At 37.0% G+C, this 24,317-nt stretch overlaps 2 protein-coding genes across 3 annotated transcripts in view; both read left to right on the plus strand.

Moving 5' to 3' along the window:
- Erich1 (glutamate-rich 1) overlaps positions 1-24,317 on the plus strand; it is a gene marked incomplete at its 5' end in the record, with an annotated part of 52,793,804 nt that overhangs the window by 806,854 nt on the left and 51,962,633 nt on the right.
- Tll1 (tolloid-like 1) overlaps positions 1-24,317 on the plus strand; it is a 198,537-nt gene that overhangs the window by 85,964 nt on the left and 88,256 nt on the right. For all 3 annotated transcript variants that reach the window (XM_087589083.1, NM_001106081.3, XM_087589084.1), the window contains 6 exon segments: positions 679-789; positions 4,179-4,259; positions 6,132-6,284; positions 6,768-6,885; positions 19,743-19,921; positions 22,783-22,888. In XM_087589083.1, coding sequence (XP_087445209.1) covers positions 679-789; positions 4,179-4,259; positions 6,132-6,284; positions 6,768-6,885; positions 19,743-19,921; positions 22,783-22,888 — 748 coding nt within the window.

The following is a 24,317-nucleotide window of genomic DNA, read 5'->3' on the forward strand; positions in this document are numbered from 1 at the left end:
TGTGCATTTCTAGATACCAAGAAGCAAGTTGGTCTTTAAGCATATACCCCAGAAGCACACACAACTTGCTGACTGAGTGGCTGACCCAGAACAGCCTTCCTAGTTTGGAGTGCATCTTGATGAACTGAGTCCTCACAGTACATGGTTTCCTGGTTACTGCTTCCACCTGTTGGTGAAAGACTTGCACAGGTCCACAGGCATCCACAGAAAATTCATGTCAGATCTTCCCCAGTTTCCAGACTATCTCCTGGTACCAGCTTATCCATGTACCCTGTAGACCAGCTCATTCGAGCAAAATAATTTTTTCTATTCTGTAAAAATGTCAAAGCTTTGGCTGGGAACATGTATTTAATCTGTGATAAATCTAATTGACTCAGGTAAGATTAACTTAAACATGTGCTCTTTAAAAAATAACCAAGGTTCATTTTTCATTTCATTATGTTCATGTGTGTGGGGGGTGAGGGGAGTAATGTGCAGTGGCCTTGCAGCTGGAAATACAGGTGCTCCTGGGGCACCTGAGGTAGGTACTGGAAGAGAATGCAGGTCCTTTGCAAGAGCAGCGTGTGCTCGAACGCTTTGAGCCAGCGCCCCCCGCTTTATAATGTCTTATAAGTAACTTTATTTGCATTGATTCTATTCCAAATTTTTTAACATTTTAATTTCACTTCTTGGTTTTAGCTGTGTTTTGGGGTGACATTGCCTTAGACGATGAAGACTTAAATATCTTCCAAATAGACAGGACAATTGACCTGACTCAGGGCCCCTTTGGAAAACTTGGACATATCACAGGTATGGCTGATTATTTGAACACATTTGTAATACTTTTGGAGGAAATATAATTGAAATTCTGTGAATGTGCTTAAAACCACATCAAGTTCGGCTTTGCCCATGGAAGTAAGCTTAAAGTTTAGGCTTCAATCATAGTCTTATTTAATGACCATGCCATCACTAGCCATGCTTGCCTTGGCACCAATAATTTTTATCAAAGACCTTGAGCTGATTTCAATCTTAGTTGTTTTGAACGCTTTTGAATTATGCCTGTATGAAACCCCAGAGGTTTAAATATTTTGTATAATCTCTTAGTAAAATTTGTATTAGGAAGGAGATTGGAAGACTAAAAGACTATGTTGTTTTTTAGTTTTTATCTGATAAATACTTATTTATTGTGAGATCTATTAATATTATATTAATACTTAGTTATATAAATATACTCATATGAATTAAATATGCTTACATTTATAAAAGTATGCTTATTATATAAATATTTATAGATAACATTTATTGTAACATAAATATATTATTTCTTATGAAAGTGTATCATGCAGCCTGGCTAGCTTGATATATAGGCCGAGCTAGACTCCAACTTCCTATCTTCTTAGCTTCACCTCTCAAGTGCTGTTTTGATCATATGCTGCTATTCCAGGCATTGAAACTTCATTTTATCTTATTCAATTCTTCCTTTGCTATTTCTCCTTTTCTTATCCTGTATAATATTAAATATATGTAATTCCTCTCTGCCGTATTATCAGACAAGTCTGCCAAAGTGTGAAGGCTCTTTTCTGTGCATCAATGTTACTTTGTCTAACTTATTCATTTTAGTAACCTTTTTATTTCAGCAAATTTCAAACCTAGGGAAAAGTTATATGATAGTGCAAAGAGTGTCAGTGGGATAATTCCTAAATGAAGCAGATGTGAAGAGTTCTCTCTCTCTCTCTCTCTCTCTCTCTCTCTCTTTCTCTCTCTCTCTCTCTCTGTGTGTGTGTGTGTGTGTGTGTGTGAGAGAGAGAGAGAGAGAGAATGTGTGTGTGTAGATGCACATATGCACATGTGTGAAGACATTTTGAAATTAATTACAGAAAATATGTATAAAATGCAATATCACATTTCAGTATTATGTGTTTTAGCAAGCAGTTTCTAAAATAAGGGTATTGACCCATGGAGTTAAAATACCATTTATAACAGCTAAGAAATGTCTTTGTCATGAGGAATGCTGAAGGGATTCACTAAAAAATTATATGCTTTGTCCTTTGTTACATAGTGACAATCTTTCCTGAAGCCTGGACCAGTGTGTGTACATATACAAATGTTAACACATTGATAATAAATTGATTATACATACATACATACATACATACATACATACATACATACACACACACACACATATATACATACATATATGTTAGTATATCTTGAAAACTATTTGTGATTGGCATATGTATATCTGCCGTGCTGTGCATGAACAGCTAATGGCCACAGAATTCTCTCTGGGAACTCAGAAGTTCAAAGGCATCAATTTTCTCTAAGCTCCCTCGCACACACATAAAGATACAGGTTTCCTAACATGACAAAAGGATAAATGACAAAGGGACAATTTCCCATGCACTTAGTCCAAGTTGTTCCTCCCCCTGTGCCTTCCCTGTTGGTTTGGCATGGAATTTAGACAGCACCTTCGTCTGCAGTATGCTTCTTTCTGCAGCGTTTGTCGGACAGTTTATTCTGGGCAATAACAAACTGACACTGCTCAGCGAACCACTGTGCTTGTTACACAGCATTTGAAGGTTTGATTAAAGCTCCCTTTGCTGAAAGTGTTATTTAGGTCATTGCTTCTGCCACGCTTCCCACAGTATTTTGGAGCCATTGATTGTCTGTGATTAGAAAAAAATGACACTATCATTTAATGTTGTTTCATATAGGGTTAGGCTCTGAGAAAACACAGAGGGGGAAATGATATCTTCTTAAATATGTAGAATAGGAAATATACAATGATATTATAAACACTGCAAATGCATGGTTGAAAAGCACACAGATAGAAAAGCTTATAACTCTCTCTGGGTGAGTTTCAGATAATTTAAGTGTCCGGTATTTTATGATTTTTCAATGTCTTCCTCTTTCCTGTTAACTTATTTTTCTCTTCTCCTAATTGTAAAATGCCTGACTTATATATACAAATAAATAAACTCTTACAAATTATTGATTTGTGTATTCCCATTGTGTTCAAGAACATGTGACAATATTCAAAACTTAATGAATTACCTGTGTCAAGTTTTATTTCCTTTCTTCTAAATATTATTCAAAAATTGCTAAAATGTTCAAAAATGACTGCCTTTAATAGGCTTAGAACACTGCCTTTCAGGTCTATGATTTTATCCTTAGAACTCGATACTGGCCAAGATGTTTCTTCTTTTTCCTAAGGAGACCTCGAAGAGCTCCTTAGACATGCACTTCAGTCCCACTTAATATAAATAAAGTTTTCATCTAATGGTCATTTCAAACATTTACAGTCCACACTTTAAAAGGATTTCAAGTAGCTGGTTAGGAATCAGTATGTTTTAGTATGACCTCATCGCTCTGAAATGTCCGATGGAAAAATTTCAAAAATTTTTCTCAAGATGCACAGCATAAATGTGACCATGTAATGCAAACAATTAAGCAGACCGCTTGCCCATTCTCCCACCAGTTTACCTTATAAGGTCGTTTGACTTCTGTTTAAGAGGTTAGATTTCTTTATTCCTCTCCTCTTTTTTTCTTATGTTCTAAAACACTCTTTAACACTTTTTAATTTTTTAAATCTTCCAAACTACATATTATAAAGCAACATATTTTGCAGTTAAACATCCATTGGAGTAGTCACAGTGTGACTTCTTTCCGGTTATATAATTTAGAGAAAACGATTTTCAGAATGTTGCTTAATGTATTACAAAATCTGACCTGATATTTCAGAACAACACTTGCCCTGCAGGCTTGCCCTTCTAGTGTTTTGACTCCCACTTACTGGCAAGACATCGGAATAGACTCTGTTCATGTAAAGTAGCTGGGAAGCAATCATTAGGGCTCTGTGACTTCCTGTCATTCTGAATAACACGGTTATGTGGTGACAGGTGGTGCTGAGGTCACAGAGAAGAAATGTATTTCAGATTATCAATAACTCAATTTTCACACTGCCCATATAAAGTCATTTAAATTGCTTTTTCAGGTTTGCTTGCCTCTTTGCTTTTAGTTACTAATGTGTGTTCCTGTGCAAACCTTATCCTTAATATAGATTCATGGTCATTAATTCAAACTCGCTAATTCCACATAACAACTTGACCAAGGAGAAATCAGCGGTATTAGTATTGTTTATTTGCGAGAACCGGCAATGATACTAGACTTAATATATATGTATTTTTACTCTTTAGGTGGCTTTGGAGACCATGGCATGCCAAAGAAACGAGGGGCACTCTACCAACTTATAGACAGGATCAGAAGAATTGGCTCTGGTATAACAATCTTTAAAGTTGCAGACACTTGACTTGCTGTACAGTCAATATGATACCCATAGAAATTCAGTTAATTAAGATCAGTGTGCCACTGTTCTGTGAAGAAGGGAAAAGGATACGCTGAGAGAGTCCTTTTTCATTCATGTTTGGTTAATTGGTATTTCATGCACTGTTTCTAGAGTTCAAGTTGGAGCAAACTGAAATGTTATTTTAGCTTAAGGTATTCCTTATATAGAATGACTTATTAGTTTATTATTGATATTTACTTCCAGTTGATTAAATTTTATACCAAAATATTTCTATAGGCTATGAATCTGCAACAATTTTATCAAATGCAAAAGAAAAACCCCAGCAGTATTTGTTTTTAATTAACTTCTATTAACTTGAAAAAGGCAATTTCAGCATAGAAAATAGTGGAACCCAGCGTGGTGCTTCATGCTTATAATCTGTAGCACATTGGAGGTCGGGTAAGCTGGACTGCCATAAAGCTAATAGTGGTCAGAGCTACATTGTGAATATTAGGAATACAAGAGACCCTGCCTCAAAACAAACAAATAGCAAACATGTAACCAAAACAAAACTCCAACCCAAAACCATAGCTAAAACAAACCACAATCCAAGTAAAAATAAATTAAGAGCCCAGGTCCAGAGGTGAAGAGCGCTAGGCGCTCATCTGCAGAACCTCAGTTCAATTCTCAGCACCAACATTGCAGCTTACAGCTATAACCCTAGTCCCAGGGTACCTGATGCTCTCTTTTGGCTTCTGTAGGTATCAGGCAGAAACGAAGTGTGCAGACATACATGCCGGCAAAACACCCATATATGTGAAAAGAAATAGATTATAAAACAACACCAAATAACAGTAACATGTTTATGTATGAATATTTCAGAAAATCTTCATTTCATAATCAGTCCATACCCATAATATTGAATTTATCACCAATTGTAGTTTCTGAAAACATTTTTGCAAAGTTCTTTATTTGTGTTTCATGTCCTAATATACCTTCAGTTGATAGGTCAATAATTCAATGACCGAAGAGCTTGCTTTCCAGGAGTGACTTCTCTTAATACATTTGCTCAAGGACATCGCAGAGATAGACACATTCAAGATTTTGTCCTAAGAGCTTATGCTCAGTATTTGTCACAATAACACACTTAATAGTGAGGGGCATCACAATGATACTGATTGATGAATGAAAAGAACACTCATGAACATTCATGAAAAGAAAACTCAGCAATGAAAATTCCAAGAATGGCAAAGAAAGGAAGACTCTTGACTCGGAGTTTACTCTGAATAGGCAGCATTTTTTTTTTTTTTGTTACAAGGTTGCAGCAGCCTTTGTGTCAGGCTAATAGTTGGATATGAACACTGGAGATGGGGATGGAGACAATTTATTGTGTCAATGACCAACCATGCTTTTCTTAACTATGTATTTGATGTAATGTTTATGGCTTTAGGCTGTACTAATGGAATAGCAACTTTGATTGCAACAATTAAATACGTGGCCAAAATGACTTAAAGAAATAACCTTGAATGTGATATTTTATCATTTGTGATGAATGGCTCATGGGCTGATAAGACAGTTAGCATAAGTCAGTTATTCAATTATATTACCCTCTTCTAGACTTCTGTTCCCTGTTGTCTTCAATGTAGAAATTCATCATGACTCATCCATAGGGTATGATATTGGGGCATGGAATACTTAAATATTTGCATGTATTTAATAAGCACACAAAATAAACTGTCTTTAATGTAGTTCACGAATATTTATATAAATACATATATACAACATTTTAACTTTTGTCCTTAAAGAGGTATATCAATCTGACTGAGGACTTCTGTTTGACAGAATGCTTTAAATGTCACTGCAGGCTTGGAGCAAAATAACACCACGAAGGGAAAGGCACCTCCAAAACTGTCAGAGCAAAATGAGAAAAATCGAGTTCCCAGGGCTGCTACATCAAGAACGGAAAGGATATGGCCTGGGGGTGTCATCCCTTATGTCATAGGAGGAAACTTTACTGGTAAGACATTCCCAGTGAGTATGTGTGTTTGTCTGAAAAAGGAAATCTCTTACACAAGTCAAATATTTTTATAGAGTATTACTATAGAAAATATACTGTATAATTAAACCTGTAGGAGGGGCTCAATTAATGTGGGTTGCTAATTTCAGTCATCTCTGAAGTTGAAGCAAAACAGTCTTGGATTTTAGAGTGTACGGTACTGTGCTGGATTTTAAACTGGATTTTCAATTTGCTGCAGAAGGGCAGCTTCTTTTTACTAAGAGGAAAAACATGCGCCCCGTTCCCAGTCTTGTACGCACATATTTGTAAGGCTAGTGGGCCTTAAGTGAGTGTGGATGCTGAACAATGAATTGTTGGTGATGCTGAGAGCAAGAGTTGGTTGATGCCTTGCTGGTTGTCATTGTAAACGCCAGCCAGGGTGGAGGAGCCGGCACGAAGCCTTGTAAGCCTACACTGTTTTATTAAAGTCCTGAATTCTTCCAGGCAGCCAGAGAGCCATGTTCAAGCAGGCCATGAGACACTGGGAAAAGCACACCTGCGTGACTTTTACGGAGAGAAGCGATGAAGAAAGTTACATTGTGTTCACCTACAGGCCTTGTGGGTAAGTGGAGAACAGACTTCACCTTTTGAAGACTGAAAGGGGAAAGCCTGTGGGTAGGATACCGTCCTTCCTGTTTGCATTGTACTTTGCCAAGAGAGAATCTGCGTTTTACATGAGAAAATTTCCTTTCAGACAAATGTATCTTATGACCACTGGGATTTTTGTTCCTTTGCAGGTCATGTTGAGTGTAATTTTAAAAACATATTAGCTCTTTCTTGAGAGTAAGAGCTCTGCCTTAGCTCCCTCAATCTTTTCCAGCTAGCTTTGTGGAGCAGCCAACCATATCTCCCTGGCTCTGCCCATTCTCCTGCCCACCTTAGTCACCATGGATAGAAAACACCAGACAGCCTTAATATTTTAAAACTAGCCAGGTAACTCAATGCCTGGGTGAAGAATATCCTGCCCCATCCTTCTTGGCCTTGGTCCATGGTGGAGGCTACAAACTACAGGTACCCTGAGACCTACAGGTCTGCCACTTCCTCTGCTCCGGCCAGCCCTGTCTCCACCCTCTCGACCCCTTCCTTCGGGGACCTGGAAGTCCCACCTTTTTCCTTTCTCCCAATGATTAGCTTCTGCCTCCTTTATTGATAAAGTCAAGAACCAATTACGGAATCAGCAACTACCCTACAGGGTTTTTCTCTTGCTCCAGCAGTTTTTCTAGGGCTTGCCTGTCTGTATCCAGTCTCCCTGGGAAGGCTAAGCAGTCTGTTTCCTAGTTACCCACAATGTTATTTGGACTCTGCTGTCCTGTATTGGTACACAGGTTCTCCTCCACAGCACCATAGACGTTTAGGGCCAACTACTTGCTCTCCTGTCTTAATCCATCAAGTTGTGGTCATGAGAACTGTCTTCCAAACAAACTGGTTCGCACAAGATTTCAGAGTTTCTAAGAGTCTTTGATGTTTTCTCCTACCATTGTGTTGTCCAAATGTGCTTAAAAGATAGCAGATATTTTCTTAAAAATAATTTTAGGAAAATAAAAAATAAAAAAGAGGGTTTGACATTTAAAGAGAAATGTGTGGTGATTCAGGAGGAGTTGTGGAGGGACGTAGGAGATAAATAGGATCAATGTATATGCATATATTAGAGTAAGCAAAGTATTATATTTGAATAGACAATAATTTTAGGGAGTTGGCAAGGAGAGTGAATGTGCTTGCAATCAGATCTGATTGCCTAAGTGATCTATAAACTTCACATGGTATAAGCATGAATAGACTCCCACTAGTTGTCTTCATATTTCTTCCCGTGTATCAAGTCATGTGTATTACCTCCCACACAAAATGAATAAAAAAGTAAACATTTTTCAATGAAAAAATTCTTTAAATACTGAGATTATATTTCAGTAGATGCTTCTACAGCAGAGGGCCAATAGCCATAATTGCTATTAAGCTATTTGAGTGTGTTTTCTAAACTTATTTGAAAGGAAGACTGTCACTCTCTACTTTAGAAGTGAATATTCACTTATACCCAAGTGTGACCATGTAAGTGTGACCATGTAAGTGTGACCATGAAAGACAATCCAACTTCCTCAAGAAGCATCAGGAACTTAGAGCAATGGCCACATACGTATTTCTGCCTTCATATCTCTCCCCAAAATACATAATACTGCAAGCTATAGTAGCAACTGTCCAAATAGTGTCAAACAAATTCAAAGTCATTTTATTTGCAGATATGCCTCACTGGTCCATGGAAGTCACTGCTCTTCCAGAGGACCCGAGTTCGGTTCCTAGCACATTCATCAGGGCTACCTATAACTCCAGTTTCCAGGGAACCCAATGCTGTGGTCTCTGTGAGCACCTGTCCTCACGTTCACAGCCCCAACCCCACACACATATGTTGAACAGCAATTAAAAACTTAAAAAAAGTCCTCTTATGGACACCCTCAAGCTTCTTTGCTGTACTTGGAATTCATTTACATTTCTGTCTGGAAATATGATTAAATGTAGCTTGACTTGTCTTCTAGTGTTACTTGGTGTTGGTTCTGTCTGTTTTCTGTTCCCTGTCATCAGAAGGCATATATGGTTGGACTTTGTCATTTCCGATGTTTTTAATGGTCAGTAGAGAGATGCTCTGGTAGCTGGACCCAAGTGTCACAAACATCCACAGCATTAAACAATGTTGGTTTTACTTTTTCTGTCTTTTTAGCTTAGAAGTATCTTTTTATTGAACAAAAGAAGAGTGACTATGGTCATTGATCATTACATCACATCCATACATCTAGCTAACTTTTCATGTCATTTTTAAATAATTGAAATAGGGTTTTTTCATACAATATTAAGGTTTTCCCATTTCTATACTCCTCCCAGGTCCCCTACTTCACCTATCAACCAGATCCACACCTTTTCTGCCCTCTCTCTCTCTCCCTCTCTCTCTCCCTCTCTCTCTCCCTCTCTCTCTCTCTCCCTCCCTCTCTCTCTCTCATTAGAAGACAGTCGTCTACAAAACAGTGAGAAATATGTTTAATATTAAGCTCTTAACCAAAAATGCTGACCTGATAATCTTGTTATTTCATTTCTTTTGAACTTATTTCCTGAAGATCTTTTAGACACAAGAGCTGATCTAACTGCTACAATTACCTAAGTAGTCTGTGTTCACATACTGAAGGGAAAATAGTTACTTAATTCTTCTACAATCCTGCCCTGGTTCCTGCTTAAGGGAAGCACACATAATCTCAGGGTGGGGCATGGGAATAGCCTCACCACATCGTGTTCACTTTCCTTCTATTTTTTCTAGATGATTTAACTTTACAATATAATGGATTTCAATCTTTGTCTGACCTGAAAGGCATTAAGAAAGCTCCAGATATTTTAATATAGTACTATAAAATATTATCCATTGTATAATAATTAAGCACTATTTCCTTCAAATTACCCTAATTTTGTCTGTTAATTTTCAGTTAAATTTGAAATACTTTCTAGTTCTTATATCTGATTAATATTTTAAACATCCAGATCTCCTAGCTTTCTTCTGATTATCTAATTTTAACAATCCCAGCCCCATTTATACATTTCTCAATACATAATATATTTGAATCCAAACATCTTTTATCTTTCCCACTCTTAACTTTTGTAAAACGTAGCTGTATTTTTGTTTTAGTACAGGGATATTTATACTCTTTTTGTTTTCTTTAACATTTCTCCATTCACTTTCATTCTCCCACATCAGTTTTTCCCATTCACCATCTTTTCCATTTTATTAGTTCAAATTTTAAATGACTTTATGAGGTAGTTGGTGTGTTTAGAGTGTAAGAGAAGAAAGATTGAACAATATGAAAAGTGGTATTTCTCAACAGGAGAGAGTTCATTCCTACGTCAGAGCAGACAGTGGATCATGGAGAAGTCAAACGGTATATAACGAACAAGAACTTCTGGCAATGGGGTCTATCCTGAGATGTAGTTAACTGTGCACTGAGGATTTCTTAAAGATAGTTAAGTTAAGTGGAGATAGCTTCTTGGTTAAGGGTGGGAGCCTGCATCTTCTTCCTTTCACACAAGATGATTTTAAGGACAAGTTTGTGGACTTTTGTCTCTGGTTGCTTGGGTTTTTTTTTTTTTTTTTTTTGTTTGATGGTTTGTTTGTTTGTTTGTTTTTTTGCCTCTTGGTCTTCTGTTTATTCATTTTTGTAGTTTCTGTGTTTCTTTCTTTGCTGTTGTTTTTGCTGCTATCTGTTTTAAAGAAAGAAAGAACAAGCTGAGAGGAACTGAGGGAGAGGAAAACATGATCAAAATATATTCTATGGACATTTGTTTCCATTAGAAAGGGGAGTAGTGGGCAGATAGTTAAAGATAGATCCTCCTAAAGATGTCCCAGGAGAGGTCTGGGCAAATGAGTTCAAACTAGGTCAGGCTCCCATTTTGTTTAGGATCTGGTGCTAGAGATGGCCAGGAACTCATTCATGAAAACATATTGGCCCCTGTATATGTGTAGAGTCATCACTATTTGTCAATTAAAAATTAAGAGCTGGTAATGTCTCTCAGTTACAATTCACTTGTTTTGCTTGATAAAGGCTCTGGTTTGATTCATAACAGTACAAAATTAGCAAATATGGAAATAAAGTTCAGTTAAGTAACGAATGATCTTTACACGAAGTAAAGTGCAACACTGTTACCATATTCTTTCTTCCATGGTATGGTCCCCAAGGATTCATGTTTAGATACTCACAGTGAGGTTGCCTCCATCTATGGTAGTCACAGTTACCTAACTTCTGTTTGCTCATGTGTCTGTCTTGGTAAAAGATGAGTGCACATGACTTTGGTGTCCCTCATGGCCCCCCACGCACTGTTTTATATGCAGGTGCTCAGTATTTCTTAAAAGAATTTCATAAACAGCCAAACAATGGAATTATTTATCATTTACATCAAAATAAATTAAAAATTTGTAGCGTACCTACAAATAATTAAAACTCAGCAGCAAACTACTGAACTGAGAATAGGACCCCCATTGAAGGAATCAGAGAAAGAACTGGAAGAGCTTGAAGGGGCTCGAGACCCCGTATGTACAACAATGCCAAGCAACCAGAGCTTCCAGGGACTAAGCCACTACCTAAAGACTATACATGGACTGACCCTGGACTCTGACCTCATAGGTAGCAATGAATATCCTAGTAAGAGCACCAGTGGAAGGGGAAGCCCTGGGTCCTGCTAAGACTAAACCCCCAGTGAACTAGATTGTTGGGGGGAGGGCGGCAATGGGGGGAGGATGGGGAGGGGAACAGTGATAAGAAAGGGGAGGGGGGAGAGGGATGTTTGCCCGGAAACCGGGAAAGGGAATAACACTCGAAATGTATATAAGAAATACTCAAGTTAATAATAAAAAAAAAAACAAAAAAACAAAAAAAAAAAAAACTCACCTGCACTCCTAAAAATCAGTTTTTACATATAAAATTGTTTTGCTTAATTTTAAGATTATAATTTAACTACATTTCTCCATTTCATTTCCCTCTAAACTCTCCCATATGTCTTTCTTCACATGCCTTCAAATTCATAGCCTCTTTTTTCATATATATACATACATATCTCCCTATTTGGTCCATATGTAATTGTATGGAAACCATACTTTTGAGTGTTAAGTATAAATATATTTGTCATTGTTACAGTATTAATGTTGCCTATTGGTGATTTGTGGACACCATTTAACATTTTGTCATGTGCCTTATATTATTTTTTGCAGTAGTAGTAATGACACTTTGCAATAGAAATAACTCAATGTCTTTTTATCCCTTTAGTTATTTTAAACTTTACCCAGAACTAATATAGTTATGTCATCATTTTTGTCAATATAACGCTACATGTAAGTATAAAAATTAATCTGGAGTTGAAAATGTCTTGGAATTTGGGTCGCATGAAACATTTAGGACCTGCTAGAATATAGCAAGTTAAATGTTCATCACTCCGTCTGGAGTTCAGTGTTAGTTATTTTATGTCTGAAGCATTTAGGCATGGAACACGTAACATTTAATTACTTACTATATGATTCTATAGAATGTGGCATGCTTGTACCATCAGGCAATTGTGATGCCATTTCTTTTTACATATAAATGTATTTATTTTATGTACATTGATGTTTTGGCTGTGTGTATGTTTGCACCTTGTGTGTGCCTGGTACCTGCAGAAGCCAAAAGGGGACATTGGATCCTTTGGAGCTGGATGTACAGTCAACTCGATGTTCGACTCCATGAGACTCGAACTCAGATCCTCTGGAATAGCAGCCAGTGTACTGAATCACTAACTCTTCTCTTTAAGCCCCATCAGTTCTATTTCTGATGTTCATACAGTAATCAAACACATTTTGTCTTTTAACACTCTGTCAATAAAGCAACTTGTAACTTTTATAATTTCTGAAGCTAAAAACTGAATTTAAAAAAAGAGTCTCCTCCACACACTCAGAGAGAGCTATTGAATAGTTGGATGGAGCTTTAAGGAACTCTAAGACAGTAGCTCTTAACCTGTCAGTCACGACTCATCTGGAGGTCGCATATCCAATAACCTGAACATCAGCATGTATGTCACAATTCATGACAGTGGTAAAGAAAATAATTTTATGGTTGAGGGTCGGTCACCACACCATGAGAAATTATATTAAAAGTTTGCAGCACTAGGAAGGTTGCAAAACACTGTTCTATTTTTTTGTCTTATTTTGCTAAGGAAGCTTTGTTTCATGCCAACTGATGGTGGGGAGAAAAATAATGAAATGTAATAAAACAATAAAAATAAAATAATAAATATTAAAAGATATTAGATTATTTTGTCACTTAGCTATAGTGAGGTTCATGGTTTTAGGTTACAACTATTCACAAAGTTTTACCAGAATGTATGTTTTTATAAAGAAATGTGAATACATGTTATCCTCGATCCATTTTCAATAGAATTTATAATTTAATCTAACTTCCCTTTTGAAAGAAATTAAGATGAAAATGCTATATTTTCTATGAATGATTGTTAGCAGTAGTAGTAATTATTATAAGAATATTATCAATAAAATGATATATTTTAGTGAAAATTATTTGATTTGTTTTTATGAGACATTTATGTCATCAAATTTGTTACTTTAGTCTACTGCCCCTTATCCCTATTACTTCTGTTGTTTTGTTAGCTTCTTCAGCAACATTTTTCTACTTAATACTCTTTAATGTTTTATTTTTAAAAAACCTAACAATTTAATTTTTAACAATTTTCTAGGGTTTTGTTTCAATATTTGGATGTAGTCTGTTTGAAATAAGATATCCGTGAAATTGTCCTGTGTTTATTTCATGTGTACACCATTCTGTGACTCATTCATACTATTTTGGGGGACTATAACATTGAACAGAAGGTGTTTTCTTTCTGCCAGAGAATTTCAGTTAAAAGATGTTGCTAGCCAAGATACTTGTATGCAAACAACAGAGACAAGTTAATTTAATAAAAATTAATTTATTAGAAGTTCTTTTGGATATTATTTTATTTTTTAAAATTTATTCATTTATTTACTTTTACACTCCAGATTTTTCCCACTCCAAGTCCATTCTCCCCCACAGTTCCACATCCCATACCTCCTACCCCCAGTGTCTCCACAAGGATGTGCCCACCCTACCCACCCCACCAGACCTCTACATTTTCTGGGGCCTCCAGTCTCTTGAGGGTTGGGTGCATCTTCTCTGACTGAACCCAGACCCAGGAGTCCTCTGATGTATATATGTTGGAGGCCTCGTCTCAGCTGGTGTATGCTGCCTGGTTGCTGATCCAGTGTCTAAGAGATCTTGGGGATCTCTCAGTGTTAATTGAGATGCTGGTCCTCCTACAGGGTTGCCCTCCTCCTCAGCTCCTTCCAGCTTCTCCCTAATTCAACCAGAAGGGTCAACAGTTTCTGTCCATTGGTTGGGTGCACATGTCTGTATCTGACTCTTACAGCTGCTTATTGGGTCTTTTGGAGGGCAGTCATGATGGTTCCCTTTTTGTAAATGCCCCATAGCCTCAGTAATCGTGTCAGGTCTGGGGGCCTCCCCTTGAGCTGGATCCCACTTTAGGCCTGTCACTGGACCTTCTTTTCCTCAGGATCTTTTCCATTTCCAACCCTGCATTTCTTATGGGTCAGAGCTTTGTGGGATAGCAACCCCATCCCTCACTTAATGCCCTCTCATTCTGCTGAAGGTGGGTTCAATAAGTTCACTCTCCCCACTGTTTGCTTGCCCAATGCTAAAGAAAAATTAGAGAACCAAGTGGAAGAGTGAAGGCCAAAAGAGTCCCCTTATCCATTGCTGTACCTGCTTTTGCCATTGGAGTCTTCTCTCTCCTTTCTGACTTATAGGACCTAATTTCTCATGAAGTATTTATGGAGACTATGACATTTATGAGATTCTATTTTGTGAGCTAGAACTGGAGTAGTGAACAGGTGGGGGTCCTGTCTCCTAGAATGCTTATATTTTAGAAAATACAGAACAGAAAAAAAAATAACAGAAAAATAACATAACACTTTCTTAGAGGAAAGATAAACTGAGAGATTCAAGGTCAAATATTTGGGAAGACTTGAAAAGGGGATGAAAGAGAGCTATGTGGGTATTTTGGAGTTTTGGATTTCTGCTGTGATAGACAGTAAAAGATAGTGAGGCATGAGTTTATTTCATGTTCAAGGCAAAACAGGGCAGTGATAACAGAGGGCAGTGATAATATGACTAGTGGTGAGAGATGAATATATGTGGTAATATTTATGGCTGTGAAGATAATTTCAAAATTTAGACAGCAAGGTTTTGTCATCTCCATGAATGCATGCCATCAAATCTAACATGACTCTATCTCAGATCCTTAGAGCAACAAATGCTTGTTACTAACACATGGTCGTCTAAGTCCTTTGTGCAGTGTCATGGAGATGCCGCTTTCTGGACATACTGCTTCTTATGGCATTCCAAATGACAGCCACGTGGTCAGCCATGTGTCAGCTCTTCCATGTTTTCCCCAGAGATGACAGTTTTGGCTACTGTGCTATTGTTCAGAGCAAGCCATTTAACCAACCCAGCATTAGTGGGGCAGGGACTTGTCATCATCAGCCAGAGATGGGAAGTGAGTATTTTTGAGCATTGACACAATTTACCACAGAATTGCTGAATAATGGTATAATCTTACATGATATTTAAAAACGATCATGATATTAAGAAACATACTGTGATAGTGAGGTAAGAAAGAAACAGAGAAAAATTTAGTGGACCATCCAACACTCCACATGACAAATGATAGGTCCTTAGAAAACGGCACTCACATTGTGTTCCATGAGAAGGACTCTGGGCATAGCTTAAAGATATAGTAAACAGGACTGACTACTGGGAAAAAGGGAGGTTGAGGATTTCTGGTTGTACTTGAACTGAGAAAGCTGAAGGAAGGTTAAGGTTACCATTAATTTTCACTAAGATAAGCTAATTAGAGTACAGGAAGGTGATTTATTTACTTATTGTTACCTTTATTGAGAATGAAACTGGGGAGATGTTTAGTGAGATATTCTTCATGGCCGTAGAGAAGCTAAGGAAATTGGCTAGATAGTTGCGTAGGCTCTTCAATATGTAGTATCCTCCTTGAGTACATTGCCGTGGATGCTTGTTCTATGTCAGTGAATTAAAGAGGTAGAGCCCCTGGCCCTCATGTATCTTAAAATGGAACACTTGAACTTCTATGTCTTGAGACATTTTAGAAATAGAAAATAGCTAAAGAATCAAGTCCTCTTAATGAAGAAAATATGATTAAATAAAATAATTGGAAGTAATTTTAAAAAGTAAAAGCAATCCTAAGTTATGGAGTTATGGATCTCTAGAGAAAGCTTTAATGGTGTTTTGATCAGTAAACTTTAAAATGTGTAGCCCAGGCTGGCCTCGAACTCGTGATCCTCCTGCCTCTGCTTCCTTCAGCAAATCCTACCGGTGTGTGCCACCACAACCAGTGATCAGTAAACTTTAAATGAAAGCCCAGTAATTTAGATTAATTTTTATAATTTAAGGTAAAATAAAATTTTCTTATATGTGAATCCTGTGTGTGTGTTTGTGTGTGTGTGTGTGTGTGTGTGTGTGACAGAGAGAGAGAGAGAGAGAGAGTGAGAGAGAGAGCAGATTGACCATTGATATAACAGTATAAAAATAACAACTAAATTAGAATGAAACATCAAGAATCAAGTAGAAGAAAATGGCATCAAACTTGATTTTGCCAGGAATTAAGACAGTGTTTTGATCAACCCGTGCATTTTTAACCCATGTCACCTTGTGAACACATGCCTGACATTTTTATAAGCATATACATAATGGTCCTAAATGTCTAGGATCTCCTGTACTTAAGACCTTTAGTTAGTCAAGGATCAAAGTACCACATTTGTTTTATTTCCCAGAGCCATTGAAAATAATAGCTCTATGAAGTAGGCACTGTAAAATCTGTTTTTCCTTTCCACTATGAAATCCATCTTATTATGGGAAATTGCTCTGGGTTCAACTTTGCCAAGAAGGGTGTTTGAGGATCAAATAAATAGCTTTTCTATGACCCAGAATTCCTTTTGCAAAGTGCTATGTTCTTTGAATATATCCAGCTAGAATGAGTCAACATGGGTAGTTTAATTGCTATATAATCATCAGATATTTCTGTCTACTTACTGTTGCTTTAAAATAGCAAACATTTTAGCTTAACTCTCCAAAATTTACAAAAGTAATCCTTTTTCAAAATCAAGTAATTTTGAATATGTAAGAGATTATGTTTTGGTATGTAGTAAGTACTTGTGTGTGAATTTTATATATTGTGTATAAAATATATGTAGGGGGAAAGAGAATATTTGTTAATTATTACTCTTTCTCCATGAGTTACCAAAGACTTCTGTTACTGATGTATTAACCTTAATTAGTTGACATAGCACTCACAAATAATGAGTATGAATTAACATCTCAAGTTAATATAGCATGAGTTAAAATCTATATCACAGATATAGATATTTAAAGACTGCAAAATTAAGTTGGGAAGAATAAGGAAGGTGTGAGATGAGAATTTATATTTGTGGAAAATCAACAGGACTATCAAATTGACAAAAGTAAAATCCCTTCCCATCATTTGAGCAAATAATTTACTGTACTTAAAAATAATAAACCAAAAAGGCCTTTGACAATGTCTAATGCCCTGTTATTCCCAATTTAAAAACCAACTATGGGCTGCTGTCTTTTGATGGTGAGGAAGATAGTCCAAGAATATTTACATGTGAACTGTAATTATTAGTGCTTCAGATGAACTTTATTTGTACTCATTACTTCAACCATTATAACAGTTAAAATTTATTTTAAAATAGATATTTTCTGTGTGTTTGCTCTTGTAAGTTTATACATGATTCTGTCACATACCTTCACACATGTGCATGGATGTCATTCCTAAATGAATACATGGAACCAATATTCAAATGAAAAAGCATCAAGTATGTACAAGTGTCGATAAATTTAAGACAACACGCAGTAAGTTGTTCTTGAGTGCTTAGCATTCCGTCTGACCGTCTATGGGCCTCCTTGAGTAGGTGTCATGAATATTGCACTCTAACATTTAGTGACTGGTCAATACAGGCATTTTATAACATTCTAACAATGTTTGCAAGCGTAATTGTCTCAGTTAGAGTTTTATTGCTGTCAAAAGACAACCTGACTCTTACAAAGGCAAACATTTAACTGGGGCTGGGCTCCAGTTTCAGAGGTTCAGTCTATGCAGGCAGACAAGATGCTGGAGGAGGGGCTGAGAGTTCTATATCTTGATCCAAAGGCAGACTGCCAGGAGGAGGGTGTCTTCCACAGGGAACCAAGAAGATGCTCTCTTCTACCCTGGGTGGAGCTTGTGAATAGGAACCCTCAAAGCCTACCTACACAGTGACACACTTCCTCTAACAAGGGTACAACTCCTCCAATAAGACCGCACATCCTAATAGTGCTATGTTCCATGAGCCAAGCGTATTCAAACCAACACACTATGAACTGGTGATTCTTCTTTGTGAATTGTCACAGGTTACACAGTGCTCTGTCACTGAGCATCATAGCCTGGGTATCTAATGCACTGTGAACTTTGTGAGTTCTAAGTATGGCGAGGACAGTTCTTGGATGTTAAATGACTGTGTTCATGCTGCATTCTTACAAGGTGGAAAGGTTGAAGGTAGCTTTCCAGGTCAACTTCCAAAAGGTCTCTGACCTTATTAATGAGATATCTGCACTCATGATCAATTAATTTTCAAAACCCCACTTTAAATAAATTCATCAGGGTTTTATTGTGACATATGAATTTTGAGAAGGCATTGAGATAGAAACTCTTTATCTAGTTAACTACTAACCATAGGTAATTCACCTTCAGTTAGCTTTTGTAATATTATCATGTTTATTTGTGGTTGCATGTGTGTATTAATCTGTGTAGATACTCATGCCAGGGCACATATGTAGAAAGATAAGAGGAAAACTTTCTGGAGTGAGTCCTCTTTCCTTCTATTACATAGGTCATGAGAATCAAACACATGTGTCTTCTTTATCTCTTCAGCCGTCTTGCCAGGCCCCTCTATTAAATTTTTTCTGCTTTAGTTTTTATGAATGTGTGTATCTGTGTGCATATGGGGGGTCTGGACTCATATTGGGAACTGTCTTCGATGTTCCTCTCAACCAAACCACTGATTGACCCATATGGTTAATCTGTAACTCTATCTAGACTGCTCTATTAGCCTGGGCTATGACCTTAGAGGCTGAGATTTTAAGACATTCCAAGCCTATCTATATCCCTATGGGTCTGATGATCTAACCTCTGGTCCTTATATCATCAGTGGTAGTCACTCAACCCATGAGATACTGCCCTCTCCCCTTAATTAACTTTTAAAAAGCACTATTGTTATTATTATTATTTAGAACTAATCCTTTGGTAAGAAGATTAATTTATATGCAATTATCCAATGTCTTCTCACAGATGGATATTTTTTCCTTTTCTTAAAAGGATAGAAGCAATTTTTAACATAAAAGAAATGTAGTATTAGATTATTGGTGACTAACCACCCTGATAGTCACTGATACTGATAGAACCGTGTAGTGATTCTTGGTCCAGATATTGAGAGCTGAATATACCTTTCAACAGCACATTATATGTCATCGTTACCCCAACCGTCTCAAATCAAACTTCTGAACATATCTGAAAATAAGACGCAATATTATGTTCTAATAGAAAGACAATTGTCAAACATTTAATTAATGAGAAACTTTTAACATACATGAACTTAAAACTCCTTAATGAAAGGCTGTTCTGACTCCGGATATGTTGTGGTGTACAGGTGATCACTATGGTTTCTAAAAGTTCCGTGCTATCACGTCCAGCTGTGTTCTCTTCTTAAGTTCTTTCTGTGGTGTTCACTTTTTATAGATGCTGCTCCTATGTTGGTCGGCGGGGGAATGGCCCTCAGGCCATCTCTATTGGCAAGAACTGTGACAAGTTTGGAATTGTTGTTCATGAACTGGGCCACGTGATAGGCTTCTGGCATGAGCATACCCGCCCAGACCGAGATAACCACGTCACCATCATAAGAGAGAACATCCAGCCAGGTGAGACCGGTTGGAACCTGCAAACTTGCATTTCTAAACCATATGACCTTTTTTTTTCAGTGTAGTAAACAACATTTTACTCTATTAAAAATAGCCATTCCTAAGCTTTCTTTACTAAGAGGTAGTTATTTTATTTTAAATATCTGTGCTTTTCATGAATAGGCATGAGCTCTTGAGCAATAAGCTGACAAGATTTAATAATTTTAATAAACCATTTTTATTCTTAGTTCTTTGATTTATGCTATATAGACTAAGATTTGCTGTTATATACTGTGGCTACAGGAGTCAGTCTCGGGTCGGGTATAATTTCTAATTATATTTCTTCACTAATTGAAATATAATTTATGGTTAAAATCTAATTTTCTCGGCTGGGGATTTAGCTCAGTGGTAGAGCACTTACCTAGGAAGCACAAGGCCCTGGGTTCGGTCCCCAGCTCCGAAAAAAAGAACCAAAAAAAAAAGATGCTGCTCTTTAAGGGGTTGGGGATCTAGCTCAGTGGTAGAGCGCTTGCCTAGCAAGCACAAGGCCCTGGGTTCGGTCCCCAGCTCCGAAAAAAAGAAAAAAAAAATCTAATTTTCTCGTATAGTTTTATGAGTGGTACTATACTCATTGTAAAATTATACATTTACTTTCACTTTCATACTGAAAAATACCAGTACGTTTCATCTGAAAACAATGTGTAAGTCCTGTTTGTCATTTTGTTGCAGTGTGAATCTTAAGCATAAGTGGAGCAAAGGGTAACCTATTTTCTTAATCGCAGTCAATTAAAAGACTATGTTGAATTATTTTAGATTTTTCTGTAATCACTATTGATTTTGTTGTTGTTGTTGTTTGTTTGTTTGTTTGTTCTTCCTCGACTTCCTTCTAGTTACCACATGAACAATGGTGGAAATACTGCCAGGAAAAATGCAAAGCTCAGTGTAAACTCTGTGGATAAACACAGATGAATGTGAGGGAAAAACAATAACAGACATACACTTGGAGAACGCATGTCTTTGCTCAGAGTATGAGCAAAATGTGGCCAATACTACTTTTGACAAATAAAAACAGTTCTCAACGAGATTATAGTTAAGGAAACTTAAAAGAAAACAAGGCAATGATGAACAAAAAAGGTGATAGAATGGTTAGCCTGCCATACCACATAATGGTATTTAGCCCCGGCCTACAATGTTAGTTCTAAGTGAGTGATTGGCTATTAATTATTAGTTACCTGGAGACATTATGAAGAATCAACATCATCCATTTAGGTGTAGGAAATTAATGCTTTACCCTCTACTAAAGAATAATTGAAGAATTGTGTGCCAGTTACTTTTCATTGCTGAAAAGACACTCTGACCAAGGCAAGTAGAGAAGCAGGAGTTTATTTGGGGCCTACTGATTTAGAGAGTTGAAGTTGGAGTGCTTGTCCATCATGGCGGAGAGCATAGCAGCAAGAAGGCAAGCATGGCAGTGGAACAGTAGCTCAGGCTTATATCTTGATCTGTAAGTAGGAAGAAGAAAGAGCTAAGTGGGAGTGATGTGGGCTTTTGAATCCTCAAAGTCCAATGCTCCCAGTAACATACTTCTTCAAAAATGAACTCACCTCCTAATTCTTCCCAAAGAGTTCCATGGCCTGAGGACCAAGTATTCAAGTATATGAGCCTACGGGGGGCATTCTATTTAAACCATCAAGGATTAGAAACACAACTCAGATTTGAAAAAAATCTCTACCTGCTGTGGGGTCTTTAACTTGAGATGAGGAAGGTGAAGCTAACATTCTCGAGAACTAGCAGAACCATGCACAAATAGTTTCTGAGAGATGAGTAGCTTCTCTGTATGTGAGTAGGAAAAGGTAAGAACAGTCTCAAAAATGTTTTAAGTGAAACATGAGAAGAAATCTTCAAAAGTTTTATTCCAGGCAGCAAAACAAATATTGGATCTATCAAATGGAACAAAAGACATTGACTAACACAAGGCTTTTGAGAAGGGAAAAAGACTACCACTGATTTCTTTTAGCTTAATTTTGGATCTGAAAAACCCTGTAATGATCCTGCTTAGCAGCAAAGGAATGATAAGATCTTATCGCAGGGAGTATCTAAAGATGAGGGGACAGGGATAAAAAGGTAACATATACAGGATGGACAGCCACAATATTTAAGAAACATTTAGAAATGTCTACTTAATGATTATAGTAACATCTAGAAATAAGAACAGAATAGGTAGAGTGTGGTACTCAGAAACAGGGGAACATATCATTTTTCATCAGTAGACCAAAAATCAAAGAAAATGCATGTGACTATGTGGATGGAATACCTAGGAACTGAAGCTGGCATCAGTGTTCATCTTGCAATTATATCATTAAGAGTGAAATAAAGAGGGCGTAATATTTCTGAATCTTTTTTCAAGCATCAAGTCAGTGAGAAGTTTATTATGAACCATCTTTGTATTGTCCTCTGTCAATAATTTTTATCATGTGACTATGATAAAAATGAAAGTTGTATCAAGACATAATTGCTTGAATTTGTGTTAAACTGTGGTTATAAATAATTATAATTATTTGTGTAATACTCACCAGCAATAAAATTTTAAAGAAAAGGATATTATGAGATAGATGAAGAGTATTTGGAAGAACAATATGCTTTTCTTTATCTTCTTTCGTAGAAATTAGCTCATTGTTCCACTCCAATGTTACTGGACAATTAGGCATTTAGTGAGGACATATGGATTTGCTTCATTTTTTGCACGTGAATGGATAAGTGTATAAAAGCAAGCAACACACCATTAGTCACTTAGTAAAACCCAAATAGAAGACCCAGATTTCTGTTCTTTTTTCTGTTATTTAGAAGTCTCCTGTGATGTTTTCTTTTTCCCGGACTCTTAGGTCAAGAGTACAATTTTCTAAAGATGGAGCCTGGAGAAGTAAACTCTCTTGGGGAAAGATACGATTTTGACAGTATCATGCACTACGCCAGGAACACCTTCTCAAGGTTGGAGTCTCAGGTTATACCTTTTGACTTTTAATTCTCTTTTTCACATGACTCCCCACAAAGCTGTGTTTATCTTTAGACTAGAAATACTGCCCCGGGGCAAAAGTGAAGCAGAGAAACCTTAGTTAACACCCATACCAACAACAGACATTAAAAAAGGACATTTATAACAAATTTCTATTGTTCTTACTAAAAGCATAGATGAGAAGTGATGCTGACAATGCTATCGGTTATTTAAGCAATTATACATCCTAAAGTTATTCAACATTTATAGTGAAAACAACTATCTAACCACTCAGCATATTAAGTCAGCAAAACATCATTTAATAAAATTTCAGACTTCACAAGTCAATTATGTGATCCCCCTGTTGCGTGGAAATGGCACACCCTGTGTTTGCATTGTGCTTTAGGCTGTGTGCTTTCACCTCCAACTCCGTGCATGCCTCAGAACTGATATGAGTAGAGGAATTCTCAACGACTACATTAGGAAGGTGCTTCACTTTCAAGTAGTTTACAAGCATAGCCACCCAACTATCAGCTTAAAATGGTGTCAATAAGAACTAAATGTTTTAGCTTGAGTTGTTGGGTTTGGTTTTTCATGCACTTCATTCTAAAGCTTGTTCTACCAAGCGACTAGCTCCCAGGTAAGGAAGCTGGACTGAAAGCACTGAGTTCTTCTCTCTCCCCTTTGACTTGCTGATTCCCATTTTTCCATCACACACTCTTTTTCCCTTCACTATTTCTGTTCGCCTCTGTCCAGTTCACAGTTCATTCACATTTCAAACAGAGAACAAAGGTTAACTTTTTAAAAAATGAAAATGGAAATAACAGCGTACTATCAACACTTAAAACATGGAGGTATTCTAAATCTTCTTTTATTAAAAAAAATTAAACCTTAGCTTTATCAGGCATCAGCGCGAGGGGAGGCACTTGGTCTTGTGAAGGCTTGATTCCCCAGTGAAGGTAGTTGTAGGTAGGTGGTGAGGTGGGAGTGGGTGGGTAGGTGGGGGAGCACCCTCTTAGAGTTTAAGTGGTGGGGGGAAGGGATGGGGGCTTGTGGAGGGGAGACCAGGAAGGGGGACAACATTTGAAATAAAAAAATAATAAATAAATCAATGCCTTAAAAGGAATTGAGTGTTAACAGACCTTTGAAGTGTTCTCCCCTAAAGTGCGTATTATAGACACATTGATTCTCAGATATAACAACATCCAAATACTTACTGTTCCTGGAATTGGAGATTAAGTTTCGGTAAAAATACACCCAGAAATCTGGGCTGAAATTAAAGTTATAAAATTTTATTGTTTGGTTAGGAACTTGGAATTGATTTATGTTTTCCATAGAAACATAAAGAAATTGATTTGTGTAAGAAATTGATGTGTGGATCTCCATTCAGACAAGACTTATCTGTCAAGGCACCAAAACGAATTA

The sequence above is a fragment of the Rattus norvegicus genome, chromosome 16 (assembly GCF_021556685.1).
Source record: "Rattus norvegicus strain SHRSP/BbbUtx chromosome 16, alternate assembly SHRSP_T2T, whole genome shotgun sequence".
NCBI lineage: Eukaryota > Metazoa > Chordata > Mammalia > Rodentia > Muridae > Rattus > Rattus norvegicus.